Raw genomic sequence first — 13,384 nt, forward strand, 5'->3', positions numbered from 1 at the left:
CGGGGTGGAGGTGAGAGCCGAGGGGGTTCGGGGGGTGCGGGGGGTTCCGGGGGGTCCTGGCCGCACGCCCGCCCCTCTGCAGCGCCCGCTGCCCCGTGCCCCGGGCGGGGAGCGCCCGGCGCCGCCGGTGCCAAGCGTGCCGGACCTTTGTCCCCTGACGCCGAGGGGCCCGCGGGGCCCAGCGCTGTGAAAAGGGCCCTTTGTCCGCCTCTGGCCGGGGGACTCGCTCCCTGCGCCCGTGCCGCCACCGGCACATGACCGCGGCAGAGCGGCTGCGACAGCGCCGGGACCGGACGGACGGAGCGAGCGGCAGCGCCGGTACGGCGGGCGGGGGTCCGAGCTTCAGCCCCGGTCACGGCGGTGCCACGGCGGGCACCGGGTGTCCCGGGGAGCCGGGAGAGCGCCCCGAGCTCGGCGAGAGGTTCGGGGGTCTCTGCGCCCCGCGGGGTGGGGGCGGCTGTGCTGGGGTGAGTTTGGCCCGCGATCAGTTTGGGGCTGGGGGTCCCGGGGCTGTGCCGCGTGATGCAGCTGGATGTGGGGGGGGCACCGGGAGTCTCTGAAACCCCCGAGACCCCCCAGTGCGTGTGTGTGCCCAGGTGTGTGCCCAGGTGTGTGCCCAGGTGTGTGTGCCCAGGTGTGTTCCTGTGCCGTGCTCACAGCGCTGCTTGAGCCGGGCGTGCCAGGGCCGGGCACACTCGTGCCCACCTGTGCCCACCTGTGCCCGCACCCAGGTGTGCGCACGCAGCGGGAGCTCCAGCTCCCGGTACCGGCTCTGGTTCCTGGCACCAGTTCTGCTTCCCACTGGCTCCAGTTCCTGGTACCAGCTTCAGATCCGGGCAGCAGCTCTGGTTTTGGGCAGCAGCTCCGGTCCCCGGCACTGGTCCCCGCCACCATCCTCAGTAACCGGCCCTGACTCCAGTCCCCAGCCCCACAGGGGATCCCCATCCTCCCCAGCCCCAGAGGGGATCCCTGGCTCCCCAACCCCACAGATGATGCCTGGCTCCCCATCCTCCCCAGCCCCACAGTGATCCCATCCTCCCCATCCTCCCCATCCTCCCCATCCTCCCCATCCTCCCCATCCGCCCTCCCGCCGTGCCGGTGGCCGCAGCCGGGCTCTGCTCTCCGGCCGGAACAGAGGCGGGTGGCCCGGCAGGGTGTGAGCACCACGCCGGAGCCGTGCCAGGGCCGTGCCAGGGCTGTGCCGGGGCCGTGCCAGGGCCGAACTGGGGCTCCCGTCTCATCCCTCCGCCACCCAGAGCTCGCCCGGGCTCTGAATGCGGCAGCCGGCGGTGGCGCGTGCTACCGGGAAACCGGGAAACCGGGAAACCGTTCTGGGGCCCGAGCCGGTGTTCTGGTGCTGTGCCAGTGCTGTACCAGCTCTGTGCCAGTACCGTGCCGGTGCTGTACCGGTGCTGTACCAGCTCTGTGCCGGTTCTGTACCGGTACCATACTGGTGCTGTACCGATGCTGTGTTGGTGCTGTACTGGTACCATACCGGTGCTGTGCCGGTGCTGTACCAGCCCTGTACCGGTACCGTACCTATGCTGTACCGGTGCTGTACCAGCCCTGTACCGGTACCGTGCAGGTGCTGTACCGATGCTGTACCAGCCCTGTACCGGTACCACACCGGTGCTGTACCAGCCCTGTACCGGTACCGTACCTATGCTGTACCGGTGCTGTGCCGGTGCTGTACCAGCCCTGTACCGGTACCGTGCCGGTGCTGTGCCGGTGTTGTACCGATGCTGTACCAGCCCTGTACCGGTACCGTGCAGGTGCTGTACCGATGCTGTACCAGCCCTGTACCGGTACCATACCGATGCTGTACCAGCCCTGTACCGGTACCGTACCTATGCTGTACCGGTGCTGTACCAGCCCTGTACCGGTACCGTGCCGGTGCTGTGCCGGTACCGGTACCGGAGCCGTGCCCACCGCAGCGCCCGGCCGGGGCGGGAGCGCCGAGCGGCTGCGGGATTTCCCAGCGGGAGCGCGGGCGGGCCCAGTTCCGCGGGGCGGGGCTCCCCTCTCCGCACTGGTTGCACTGGTCAGGGTTAACCCTGCGAGTTCGGTGTGCTGGTCACAGCCACCCTCTCCGAACTGGAGGTACTGGGAGTACTGGTCAGTTTACCCCTGCCTGCTGGGGTACTGGGAGCGCTGGTCACGGTTAACCCTCTCCATACTGGTTATACTGGGGAGAGTTCATCCTCTCCGTACTGGGTGTACTGGGGAGGGTTAACCTTCTGCATACTGGGAGTGTACTGGGAGTGTACTGGGTGCGCTGCTCGCAGTTAACCCGTGCCATGCTGGCGGTACTGGGAACACTGGTCACAGTTAACCTGTGCCATGCTGGCGGTACTGGGCACACTGGTCACAGTTAACCCGTGCCATGCTGGCGGAACTGGGAGCACTGGTGGGTTACACCCGGCGCAGGCTGCGCTGCTCCGGGTTAACCCGTGCCATGCTGGCTGTACTGGGAGCACTGGTGGGGTTACACCCAGTGCAGGGTGTGCTGTTCCGGGTTAACCCGTGCCATGCTGGCGGTACTGGGAGCACTGGTGGGGTTACACCCAGCGCAGGCTGTGCTGCTCCGGGTTAACCCGTGCCATGCTGGCGGAACTGGGAGCACTGGTCAGGGTTACACCCAGCGCAGGCTGCGCTGCTCCGGGTTAATCCTCCCCCGCCGGGTGGGCCGGGTGTGGAGGGTGGGGCGCTGAGATAAGGCGCCCCCCGCTGCCCGCCCCCCGCCCCGCCCCTGCCGGAGCCGGTGCCGGTGCCGGTGCCGGTGCGGGAGGAGCCCCCGGGGCCATTTTCCCCCGGAGCCCCCGCGGTACCGGTGCCGGTTCCCCCCCGCTCCGGAGCCCTCCCGGTGCCGGTACCGTTCCCCCCTCCCCCCGGTCATGCCCCCCCGTGGCGTCTCGGCGGACATCGTGGCGCTCGGTGAGTCCCCGCGCGTGGGACCCCCCTCACCCACTGCCCCGTGGGGCTGGGAGAGGCGAGGGGGAGGTTTGGGGGATGCCGCAGGAATGGGGGGGCTGCAGGAGCCGCGGGGGCTGGGGGCTGCGGCGTGGTGCAGGAGGGTCTTCTGGGGGTGTTGGGGTGCTGATCCCCGAGTCTGGGGGCGGGGGGGGGTCCCTGTGGTGGGGGGAGGCGGCGTGTGGGGCTGCGGTGGGGGCGGGACGTGGGCGATGGAGCCGCTGACTCAGGCTTGGCACGGCGCCCCCGCCTGCTCCCCCCACCTGCCCCCTCCGCCAGCCCCACGCCCACCCCCCTCTGCACCCCCTGCCGGGGGGCCGGGGGTGTCGGTGGGTCTGGGGGCGCCGGCGATGCGGGTCACGCTGGGGTCCCGCGGTGCCGAGAGGGCCGGGGACGGTGATGCCGGTGGATCCAGATTCGGGCCCGGTGGTGCCGGTGGGTCCAGATTCGGGCCCGGTGATGTCGGTGGGTCCGAATTCGGGGCCCGGTGATGTCGATGATGCCGGTGGTTCCGAGTACCAGGCCCGGTGATGTCGGTGGGTCCGAGTGTCGGTGTGTCCGGTGATGTCGGTGGTTCCGAGTGCCGGGCCCGGTGGTGCCGGTGGCTCCGAGTACCGGGCCCGCTGGTGCCGGTGGTTCCGAGTACCGGGCCCGGTGGTGCCGGCGCCGGTGGCGTTCCCGGGTTCGGAGCTTCTGCAAATGGCGCCGGGGCCGCGGCAAACGCCCGGTGCCGCCGGCTCCCGGGGGAACGAGCCCGAGGCGGTGCCAGGGCTGCGGCGGCGCTGGGGCGGAGGGGGATGGCGGAGGTGTCGGGATGGCGGAGGTGTCGGGATGGCGGAGCTGCCGGGATCGCGGAGGTGTCGGGATCGCGGAGGTGTCGGGATGCGGGGCGCAGGATCGCGGAGCTGCCGGGATCGCGGAGCTGTCGGGATGGCGGAGGCGCCGGGATGGCGGGGGCGGGATCGCGGGGGTGCCGGGATGATGGAGGCGGGATGGCGGAGGTGCCGGGATGGAGAGGGCAGGATCACGGAGCTACCGGGATCTCAGAGCCACCCGCGGAGCTACCGGGATCTCTGAATCACCCGCGGGGCTACCGGGATCACAGAATCACCCACGGAGCTACCGGGATCTCAGAGCCATCCCCGCCGCTCCCGGCGCCCTCCGTGCCGCTCCCCTGGGAGCACTCCCGGTACCGAGATGCTGCAGCGGCACCGACCCGCGGGCCGAACCCCGGACACGGAGCCGGCCTGAGCGCCGCCCTGCTGTTCCGGTGCGGGCTTGCCCCGCACGGCTTCGCTCTGGCTGTTTTCCCGGGCGAGTTCCCGGTGCCGGACCAGCCATGGCCGCGGTGGCCCCGTGGGGATCGTGTCCGTGCACGGCTCGGAACGGGCCCCGCTCCCCCGGGGCTGTCCCGAGGGGTCCCGGTACCTCCGTGATTCTGCCGTGTGCCGCACCGGGCCTGGGCGCGCGGGCGCTGCCGGTGCCGCGGTGCCGGTGCCCGGTGTCCGATGCCCGGTGTCCCCGGCACCGTGTCTCTGCCAGGAGCCGGGGCCGGCGGTGCCGGGGGTCCCTGAGGCGAGAAGGAGGGCAGTGGTGATACCGAGGGTCCCTGATGCTGGGGGTCCCTGAGGCGATGAGGAGGGAGGTGGAGATTCCGGGGGTCCCCTGTGCCGGGGGTCCCTGAGGCGAGAAGGAGGGCAGTGGCGATACCGGGGGTCCCTGATGCTGGGGGTCCCTGAGGCGATGAGGAGGGAGGTGGAGATTCCGGGGGTCCCCTGTGCCGGGGGTCCCTGAGGCGAGAAGGAGGGCAGTGGCGATACCGGGGGTCCCTAGAGCGAGGAGGAAGGCAGTGGTGATACCGGGGGTCCCCAGCGTTTGAAGGCGGTGGTCCCGCTACCGGGGGTCCCTAGAGCGAGGAGGAAGGCAGTGGCGATACCGGGGGTCCCCAGCGTTTGAAGGCGGTGGTCCCGCTACCGGGGGTCCCTAGAGCGAGGAGGAAGGCAGTGGTGATACCGGGGGTCCCCAGCGTTTGAAGGCGGTGGTCCCGGTACCGGGGGTCCCTAGAGCGAGGAGGAAGGCAGTGGCGATACCGGGGGTCCCTAGTGTCCCGGTTCCGGGGGTTTCCATCGTACGAAGGCGATGGTGCCGGTACGTGGGGTCTCTGATCGAGGAGGAAGGAGGTGGCCATGCCGGGGTTCGGGGGAGGGTCTCTGGTGCCCCGGTGCCGGGAGTCCCTGAGGCGAGAAGGGCAGTGGCGATATCAGGCGTCCCCTGTGCCGGGGGTCGCAGCGTACGAAGCCCATGGTCCCGGTCCCGGGGGTCTCTGGGGCGAGGAGGAAGGAGGTGGCCATGCCGGGACTGGGGGGTCCCTGGTGTCCCAGTGTCGGGGGTCCCCAGCGTACGAAGTCGGTGGTCCCGGTCCTGGGGGTCCCTGGTGCCCCGGTGCCGGGGGTCCCCAGTTTACGAAGGCGGTGGTCCCGGTCCCTGACGCCCCCCTCTGCCGCAGGAGCCGGGGTCGGCGGCGATGGCGGAGGACACCTCGAGCGGCAGCAGCGGCTCGCCCGGCGCCGGGGACACGCTGCCCTGGAACCTGGGCAAGCACCAGCGCTCGCAGCGAGCCAAGGCGGCCGCGGGCAACGGGACCGTGCTGGACCCCGCCGAGAGAGCCGTCATCCGCATCGCAGGTACGGCGGGGACGGCGGGGCCGGGACGGGTCTGGGGAACCGGGCCGGGACTGGGGGGCTCGGCCTGAGCCGGGGTGGGGGGTCCGGGACTCGTCCGGGGGTCCGGGACTTGTCCGGCAGTCTGGAACGTGTCCGAGGGTCCGGGATGTGACCCCGGGGACTCAGGATGGAGGGGTCGGAGGTGCCTGAGAGCTCGTGGGGCGATGCCGTGGAAGTCCCACGCGGGCCGGGGGGTGACACAGCGCGGGGATCTGTGCCGAGCCGTGCCGAGCTGTACAGAGCTGTGCGGAGCCGTTCCGAGCCGTCCCCATGCGGCTTCCAGCGCGTCCCCAAAAAATCCTCATCGTTCCCCCCCGCCCCCGACACAGAACCCTCCCCCCCGGCTATTTCCGTTACACCTCCCGGTCCCTCCCTCCCGGTCCCTCCCTCCCTCCCTCCGTCCCTCCTCGCCCCCCCCGCGCTGTCCCCGCTCGAGTTTCGGGGCATTAGTCTCCATTTCTATTTTTAGGGATGACGATGTCCCGTCCCATGGGGCCGCTGTGTCACCCCCCCCCCCCAGCTCGCCCACGGCTGGGATTTGGCTGCGGGGGCGGGGGGGGGTTGGGGGGCCGCGGTGGGGGCCCCTCGGTGGCTCTCGGGGGTGGCACAGGGAGACGGAGCTTCAAAAATCCCTCGGTTTTAAAAATCCCCCGGTTTTAAAAATCCCAACTCATGGGGCTGCTGGGCCACGGGGGGCGTCACGTCCCTGTGCCCAGCACCGGGGTGGGGGTCTCTGTGTGGGGAAGGGGCGACCGGTCTGTCCCTCTAGCGAGGGTGGGGGGGGTCAAGGTGCGAATGGGGGGGTCCCTGCGCCGGCTGTGGGGTGCAGCAGGAACCCCTCACCCTCATCACCTGCGCCCCCAGCCCCAAAATGACCCCCATCACCTGCGCCCCCAGCCCCACTCTGACCCTGTCACTGCGCCCCCAGCCCCACTCTGACCCTGTCACTGCGCCCCCAGCCCCACAGTGACCCTGTCACTGCGCCCCCAGCCCCACTCTGACCCTGTCACTGCGCCCCCAGCCCCACAGTGACCCTGTCACTGCACCCCCAGCCCCACACTGACCCTGTCACTGCACCCCCAGCCCCACACCCACCCCTGTCACTGCGCCCCCAGCCCCACAGTGACCCTGTGACTGCGCCCCCAGCCCCACTCTGACCCTGTCACTGCGCCCCCAGCCCCACACCCACCCCTGTCACTGCGCCCCCAGCCCCACTCTGACCCTGTCACTGCGCCCCCAGCCCCACAGTGACCCTGTCACTGCCCCCCCAGCCCCACTCTGACCCTGTCACTGCACCCCCAGCCCCACAGTGACCCTGTCACTGCGCCCCCAGCCCCACAGTGACCCTGTCACTGCCCCCCCAGCCCCACTCTGACCCTGTCACTGCACCCCCAGCCCCACTCTGACCCTGTCACTGCGCCCCCAGCCCCACTCTGACCCTGTCACTGCCCCCCCAGCCCCACTCTGACCCTGTCACTGCGCCCCCAGCCCCGCTCTCACCCTGTCACTGCACCCCCAGCCCCACTCTGACCCTGTCACTGCGCCCCCAGCCCCACAGTGACCCTGTCACTGCCCCCCCAGCCCCACTCTGACCCTGTCACTGCACCCCCAGTCCCTCATCACCCACCCCTCGCACTCCTCTGGGCACCCGTGGGCGCCCCACGGACGGGGCCAGCACAATCGGGGTTCGGGCCACATCCCCGGCACCGTGTGACGCGTTTGGGGCCGTGGGGGATTTCAGTCGCCCCCTGCCCCGCAGCGTGTCCGTGGGTGCCGTGTCCGTGAGTCACGCCGCGCCGGGGGCGGTGTCCGGCGGCTCCTTTAAAGGGCTGGGCGGGGGCAGGTCCCGTCCCTGTCCCGTCCCTGTCCCGTCCCTGTCCCGTGCCCCTGCCCAGCCGCGGGGTGCGGGGCCGCCGAGCCGCCGGACACACTCCGGACCCTCCGGCCACCCCGGACCCCGGCCCGGCCCCCCACCCTCGCCCCCCCACCGCCGCCATGGCCGCCGCCGGCCCCCCTCCCGCCCCCGAGGAGCAGGACTTCATCCAGGCCTACGAGGACGTGCGGGAGCGCTACAAGGGTACGGGACCCCCGCCCCGGCCGGGGGGCGCAGGGGGGTCCGGCCGCGGGGGGAGCGCGGGGGGAGCGCGGCCGCTCATTCCCTTAATTGGGCACGTTGGGCACGGCGGGCACGGGGGGGACACGGGGGGGGACACGGGGGGGACACGCGGGGACCCCCGGGGCGCTGCCCAGAGCGGGGCTCGGAGCCCAGGACAGGGGGGCTGTGCCTGCGCCCCCTCCGAGCGATTTGGGGGAGCCGCGGTGGGCGGGGGGGTCGCTGAGAGTGTCCAGGGACAGGGGGGCTGCTGTGGGGCGGGGGCGCGCGGAGCTGGGCGGTGGCGTGGGTGACACGGGTGACACGGGTGACACGGGTGGCATGGGTGGCCCCGCGGTGCCCCCGGTGCCCGCGCGTGGCCGGGGCGCCCTGGTGTCGCGGCACAGCCTCGGCCATGCCCTTACATGGGAGCGGCGCTGCCGCGGGGGGAGCCCCCCCCGCCCGGCCCCACGCCGGGGGTCGCGCTGTCCCCACGCGAGCGGGACCCGGGGTGGGGGCGGTGGGGACAGCCCAGTGCCACCAGTGCCCGTGTCCCGCTGTGGGGACGCGGCTGAGCCTGGCGGGTGTCCCCTCGGGGGATGGTGTCCCCTCGGGGGGGTCAGGGCACCGGGGGGGGTTGGTGAGGCTCGGTTGGGGGGTGGGAGCTCAGTGTCACCGTGCCAGGTGCTGGCAGGGGTTCGTTGTCACCGCGCTGTCACACCGTGCCGGGTCCTGGCAGGTTCAGTGTCACACTGTGCTCCCACCTCGCCAGGTCCTGGCAGGTTCAGTGTCACACTGTGGTGCCACCTCGCCAGGTCCTGGCAGGTTCAATGTCACACTGTGGTGCCACCTTGCCAGGTCCTGGCAGGTTCAGTGTCACACTGTGGTGCCACCTCGCCAGGTCCTGGCAGGTTCAATGTCACACTGTGCTCCCACCTCGCCAGGTCCTGGCAGGTTCAGTGTCACACTGTGGTGCCACCTCGCCAGGTCCTGGCAGGTTCAGTGTCACACTGTGGTGCCACCTCACCAAGTCCTGGCAGGTTCACTGCTGCAGGTGCTGTGGCAGCTGTTTGGTGCCACCGTGTCACCGCACCTGGTCAGGTGATGGCAAGTTTGGTGTCACCACGTGATCCCACCTGGCTTGGGGCAGGGGTTTGGTGCTGTGGGACACGGGCTGGGTTTGGTGTCCCCACACTGTCACTCAGTGCCAGGTTTGGTGTCACTGCAGTCACTGAGTGCCAGGTTTGGTGTCACTGTGCTGTCACTGAGTGCCAGGTTTGGTGTCACTGTGCTGTCACTCAGTGCCAGGTTTGGTGTCACTGTGCTGTCACTGAGTGCCAGGTTTGGTGTCACTGCAGTCACTCAGTGCCAGGTTTGGTGTCACTGTGCTGTCACTCAGTGCCAGGTTTGGTGTCACTGCTGTCACTCAGTGCCAGGTTCGGTGTCACTGCTGTCACTCAGTGCCAGGTTTGGTGTCACTGTGCTGTCACTGAGTGCCAGGTTTGGTGTCACTGCTGTCACTGAGTGCCAGGTTTGGTGTCACTGTGCAGTCACTCAGTGCCAGGTTTGGTGTCACTGCTGTCACTCAGTGCCAGGTTTGGTGTCACTGCTGTCACTGAGTGCCAGGTTTGGTGTCACTGTGCAGTCACTCAGTGCCAGGTTTGGTGTCACTGCTGTCACTGAGTGCCAGGTTTGGTGTCACTGCAGTCACTCAGTGCCAGGTTTGGTGTCACTGTGCTGTCACTCAGTGCCAGGTTTGGTGTCACTGCTGTCACTCAGTGCCAGGTTTGGTGTCACTGTGCTGTCACTGAGTGCCAGGTTTGGTGTCACTGTGCTGTCACTCAGTGCCAGGTTTGGTGTCACTGCAGTCACTCAGTGCCAGGTTTGGTGTCACTGCTGTCACTGAGTGCCAGGTTTGGTGTCACTGTGCTGTCACTGAGTGCCAGGTTTGGTGTCACTGCTGTCACTCAGTGCCAGGTTTGGTGTCACTGCTGTCACTCAATGCCAGGTTTGGTGTCACTTCAGTCACTCAGTGCCAGGTTTGGTGTCACTGTGCTGTCACTGAGTGCCAGGTTTGGTGTCACTGCAGTCACTGAGTGCCAGGTTTGGTGTCACTGTGCTGTCACTCAGTGCCAGGTTTGGTGTCACTGCAGTCACTGAGTGCCAGGTTTGGTGTCACTGTGCTGTCACTCAGTGCCAGGTTTGGTGTCACTGTGCTGTCACTGAGTGCCAGGTTTGGTGTCACTGCACTGTCACTCAGTGCCAGGTTTGGTGTCACTGCACAGTCACTCAGTGCCAGGTTTGGTGTCACTGTGCTGTCACTCAGTGCCAGGTTTGGTGTCACTGCAGTCACTCAGTGCCAGGTTTGGTGTCACTGCTGTCACTGAGTGCCAGGTTTGGTGTCACTGCACAGTCACTCAGTGCCAGGTTTGGTGTCACTGCACAGTCACTCAGTGCCAGGTTTGGTGTCACTGTGCTGTCACTCAGTGCCAGGTTTGGTGTCACTGCTGTCACTGAGTGCCAGGGTTTGGTGTCCCCATGCAGTGCCACCTCTCTGGGTGGCTGTGGCACTGAGCCTGGCGTCTCCTGTCACCCCTTTGACAGGTCCTGGCAGGTTTGGGGTCTCCTGTCACCACCTTGTGTCCCGTTTGCTGCCCTGGCCCAGGTGTGGGCACAGGTACCCGGTGGCCGAGTGGCCCGAGGACAGTTTGCCTGCAGGGGAGAGGATGGCAGGGCTGGGCCAGCAGGGCCGGGCAGGGTGACACAGCAGCAGTGGCAGGGTGACACAGGGGCGGTGACAGGGTGACACAGGGGCGGTGACAGGGTGACACAGTGGCAGTGGCAGGGTGATACTGGTGGTGGCAGGGTGTCACAGCAGCGGTGGCAGGTGACACGTTGGTGTTGGCAGGTGACACGGTGGCAGTAGCAGGGTGACACGGTGGTAGGGTGACACAGGGGCGGTGACTGGGTGACACAGTGGTGGTGGCAGTGTGACACAGTGGTGGTGGCAGGGTGACACAGGTGCGGTGGCAGGTGACACAGTGGCAGTGGCAGGTGACACAGGGGCAGTGGCAGGGTGACACAGGGGCGGTGGCAGTGTGACACAGTGGTGGTGGCAGTGTGACACAGTGGTGGTGGCAGGGTGACACAGGTGCGGTGGCAGGTGACACAGTGGCAGTGGCAGGTGACACAGGGGCAGTGGCAGGGTGACACAGTGGTGGTGGCAGGGTGACACAGGGGCGGTGGCAGTGTGACACTGTGGTGGTGGCAGGTGACACAGGTGAGGTGGCAGGTGACAGTGTGGCAGTGGCAGGTGACACTGTGGCAGTGGCAGGTGACACAGGGGTGGTTGCTGGGTGACACAGTGGCAGGGTGACACTGTGGCAGTGGCAGTGTGACACAGGGGCAGTGGCAGTGTGACACAGCGGTGGTGGCAGGTGACACAGGTGCGTGGCAGGTGACACAGTGGCAGTGGCAGTGTGACACAGGGGCGGTGGCAGGGTGACACTGTGGCAGTGGCAGGTGACACAGTGGCAGTGGCAGGTGACACAGTGGCAGTGGCAGGGTGACACAGGTGAGGTGGCAGTGTGACACAGGGGCAGTGGCAGGTGACACAGTGGCAGTGGCAGTGTGACACAGGGGCGGTGGCAGGGTGACACTGTGGCAGTGGCAGGTGACACAGTGGCAGTGGCAGGTGACACAGGTGAGGTGGCAGGTGACACGGCACCTCGACCTTCTCCGTGGGAGCCACGGCTGTGCCAGGGGGCAGCGGGCACTGGGGCCGGGCTGGGGGGCACTGTGACCAATGTCACTGTCACCGATGCCAATGCCACTGCTGTTACTGTCACCAATGCCATTGCCACTGCTGTCACCATCACCGTCACCACTGTTACCATCACGGCTTTCATTGTCACCAATGCCACTGTCACCACTGCCACTGCCACTACTGTCACTGTCACCATCACCGCTGCCACTGTCACCCCTGCCACCATCACCGCTGCCACTGTCACCACTGCCACCATCACCACTGTCATTGTCACCACTGCCACCATCACCAGTGTCACTGTCACCCCTGCCACCGTCACCCCTGCCACCGTCACCACTGCCACCGTCACCACTGCCACCATCACCACTGCCACTGTCACCCCTGCCACTGTCACCCCTGCCACCATCACCAGTGTCACTGTCACCACTGCCACTGTCACCACTGCCACCATCACCACTGTCATTGTCACCACTGCCACCATCACCAGTGTCACTGTCACCACTGCCACCATCACCACTGTCATTGTCACCACTGCCACCGTCACCACTGCCACCGTCACCCCTGCCACCGTCACCACTGCCACTGTCACCCCTGCCACCATCACCAGTGTCACTGTCACCACTGCCACCATCACCACTGTCATTGTCACCACTGCCACCGTCACCGCTGCCACTGTCCCTGTGGCAGCTGTGCCCCAGGCTGGGCACGGTGCTTACCCACCTGTCACCTGTGGGGACAGCAGGGCCCTGGGACAGGGCTGTGCAGTGTCCCCGGGGTCACAGGGGTCACAGGGCAGTGTCCCTGCAGTGTCCCCGGGGTCACAGGGGTCACTGTGCAGTGTCCCTGGGGTCACAGGGGTCACTGTGCAGTGTCCCCGGGGTCACAGGGGTCACAGGGGTCACAGTGCAGTGTCCCTGGGGGTCACAGGGGTCACAGGAGTCACAGTGCAGTGTCCCTGGGGTCACAGGGGTCACAGGGCAGTGTCCCCAGCAGTGCACAGTGGCTGTCACATGTCCCTGGTGTCCCCCTGCTGTCCATGCCAGGGTCCCTCCCGGTGTCCCCGCGGGTCTGGCAGTGGCTGCTGGCCACAGTGGCCGTGGTGGCCGCAGAGCAGTGCCCGTGCTGGAGTCCCCGATGGCCCTGGGCCTTGGAGACTGGCCAGTGTCCTCAGTGTGGTGGCCAGTGGCTGTGGTGGCTGCCGAGTGGTGGCCTCCTGCTGTCCCCAGGGTGGCTGGTGGCCACATTGGTGGCTCTGCTGGGTCCCTGCTGTCCCCAGGGGGGCTGGTGGCCACATTGGTGGCTCTGCTGGGTCCCTGCTGTCCCCAGGGTGGCTGGTGGCCACGGTGTGGTTGTGCTGGGTCCCTCCTGGTGGCCACATTGGTGGCCATGCCACAGTCCCCCTGGTGTCCCCAGGGCTGGCTGCTGGCCACATCGCAGTGGCAGTGCTGGGCCCCCCAGTGTCCCCTGGCTGGTGGCCACGGTGGCCACATTGTGTGGGGGGGAGGGGGGCCGTGCTGTGGGGGGAGTCTGTGCTGTGGGGGGGGGGGGTCTGTGCTGTGGGTGGGGGGGGTCTGTGCTGTGGGGGGGGTCTGTGCTGTGGGGGGGGGTCTGTGCTGTGGGGGGGTCTGTGCTGTGAGGAGGGGTCTGTGCTGTGGGGGGGGGGTCTGTGCTGTGGGGGGGGGGTCTGTGCTGTGGGGGGTGGTCTGTGCTGTGGGGGGGGGGTCTGTGCTGTGGGGAGGGGTCTGTTCTGTGTGTGGGGGGCTGCCTTGTCTCTGATGGGGAGGGGTCTCCGCCGCACCGGCTCCGGTCCCAGCCGCCGATCGGGGGGTGGGG

At 68.4% G+C, this 13,384-nt stretch overlaps 1 protein-coding gene across 5 annotated transcripts in view; it reads left to right on the top strand.

Annotated features, from left to right (window-relative positions):
- Positions 1-234: 234 nt before the first annotated feature.
- PLEC (plectin) overlaps positions 235-13,384 on the top strand; it is a 79,771-nt gene continuing 66,621 nt past the window's right edge. For 2 of the 5 annotated variants that reach the window (XM_056485785.1, XM_056485786.1), the window contains exons 1-2: positions 235-318; positions 5,477-5,654. In XM_056485785.1, coding sequence (XP_056341760.1) covers positions 5,495-5,654 — 160 coding nt within the window. In that variant the 5' untranslated portion in view covers positions 235-318; positions 5,477-5,494. Of the gene's footprint in view, positions 319-5,476; positions 5,655-7,673; positions 7,771-13,384 lie in introns of those variants that run through there. The other 3 variants (XM_056485792.1, XM_056485795.1, XM_056485801.1) reach the window with 2 other exon arrangements.

Source organism: Oenanthe melanoleuca, chromosome 2 (assembly GCF_029582105.1).
Source record: "Oenanthe melanoleuca isolate GR-GAL-2019-014 chromosome 2, OMel1.0, whole genome shotgun sequence".
NCBI lineage: Eukaryota > Metazoa > Chordata > Aves > Passeriformes > Muscicapidae > Oenanthe > Oenanthe melanoleuca.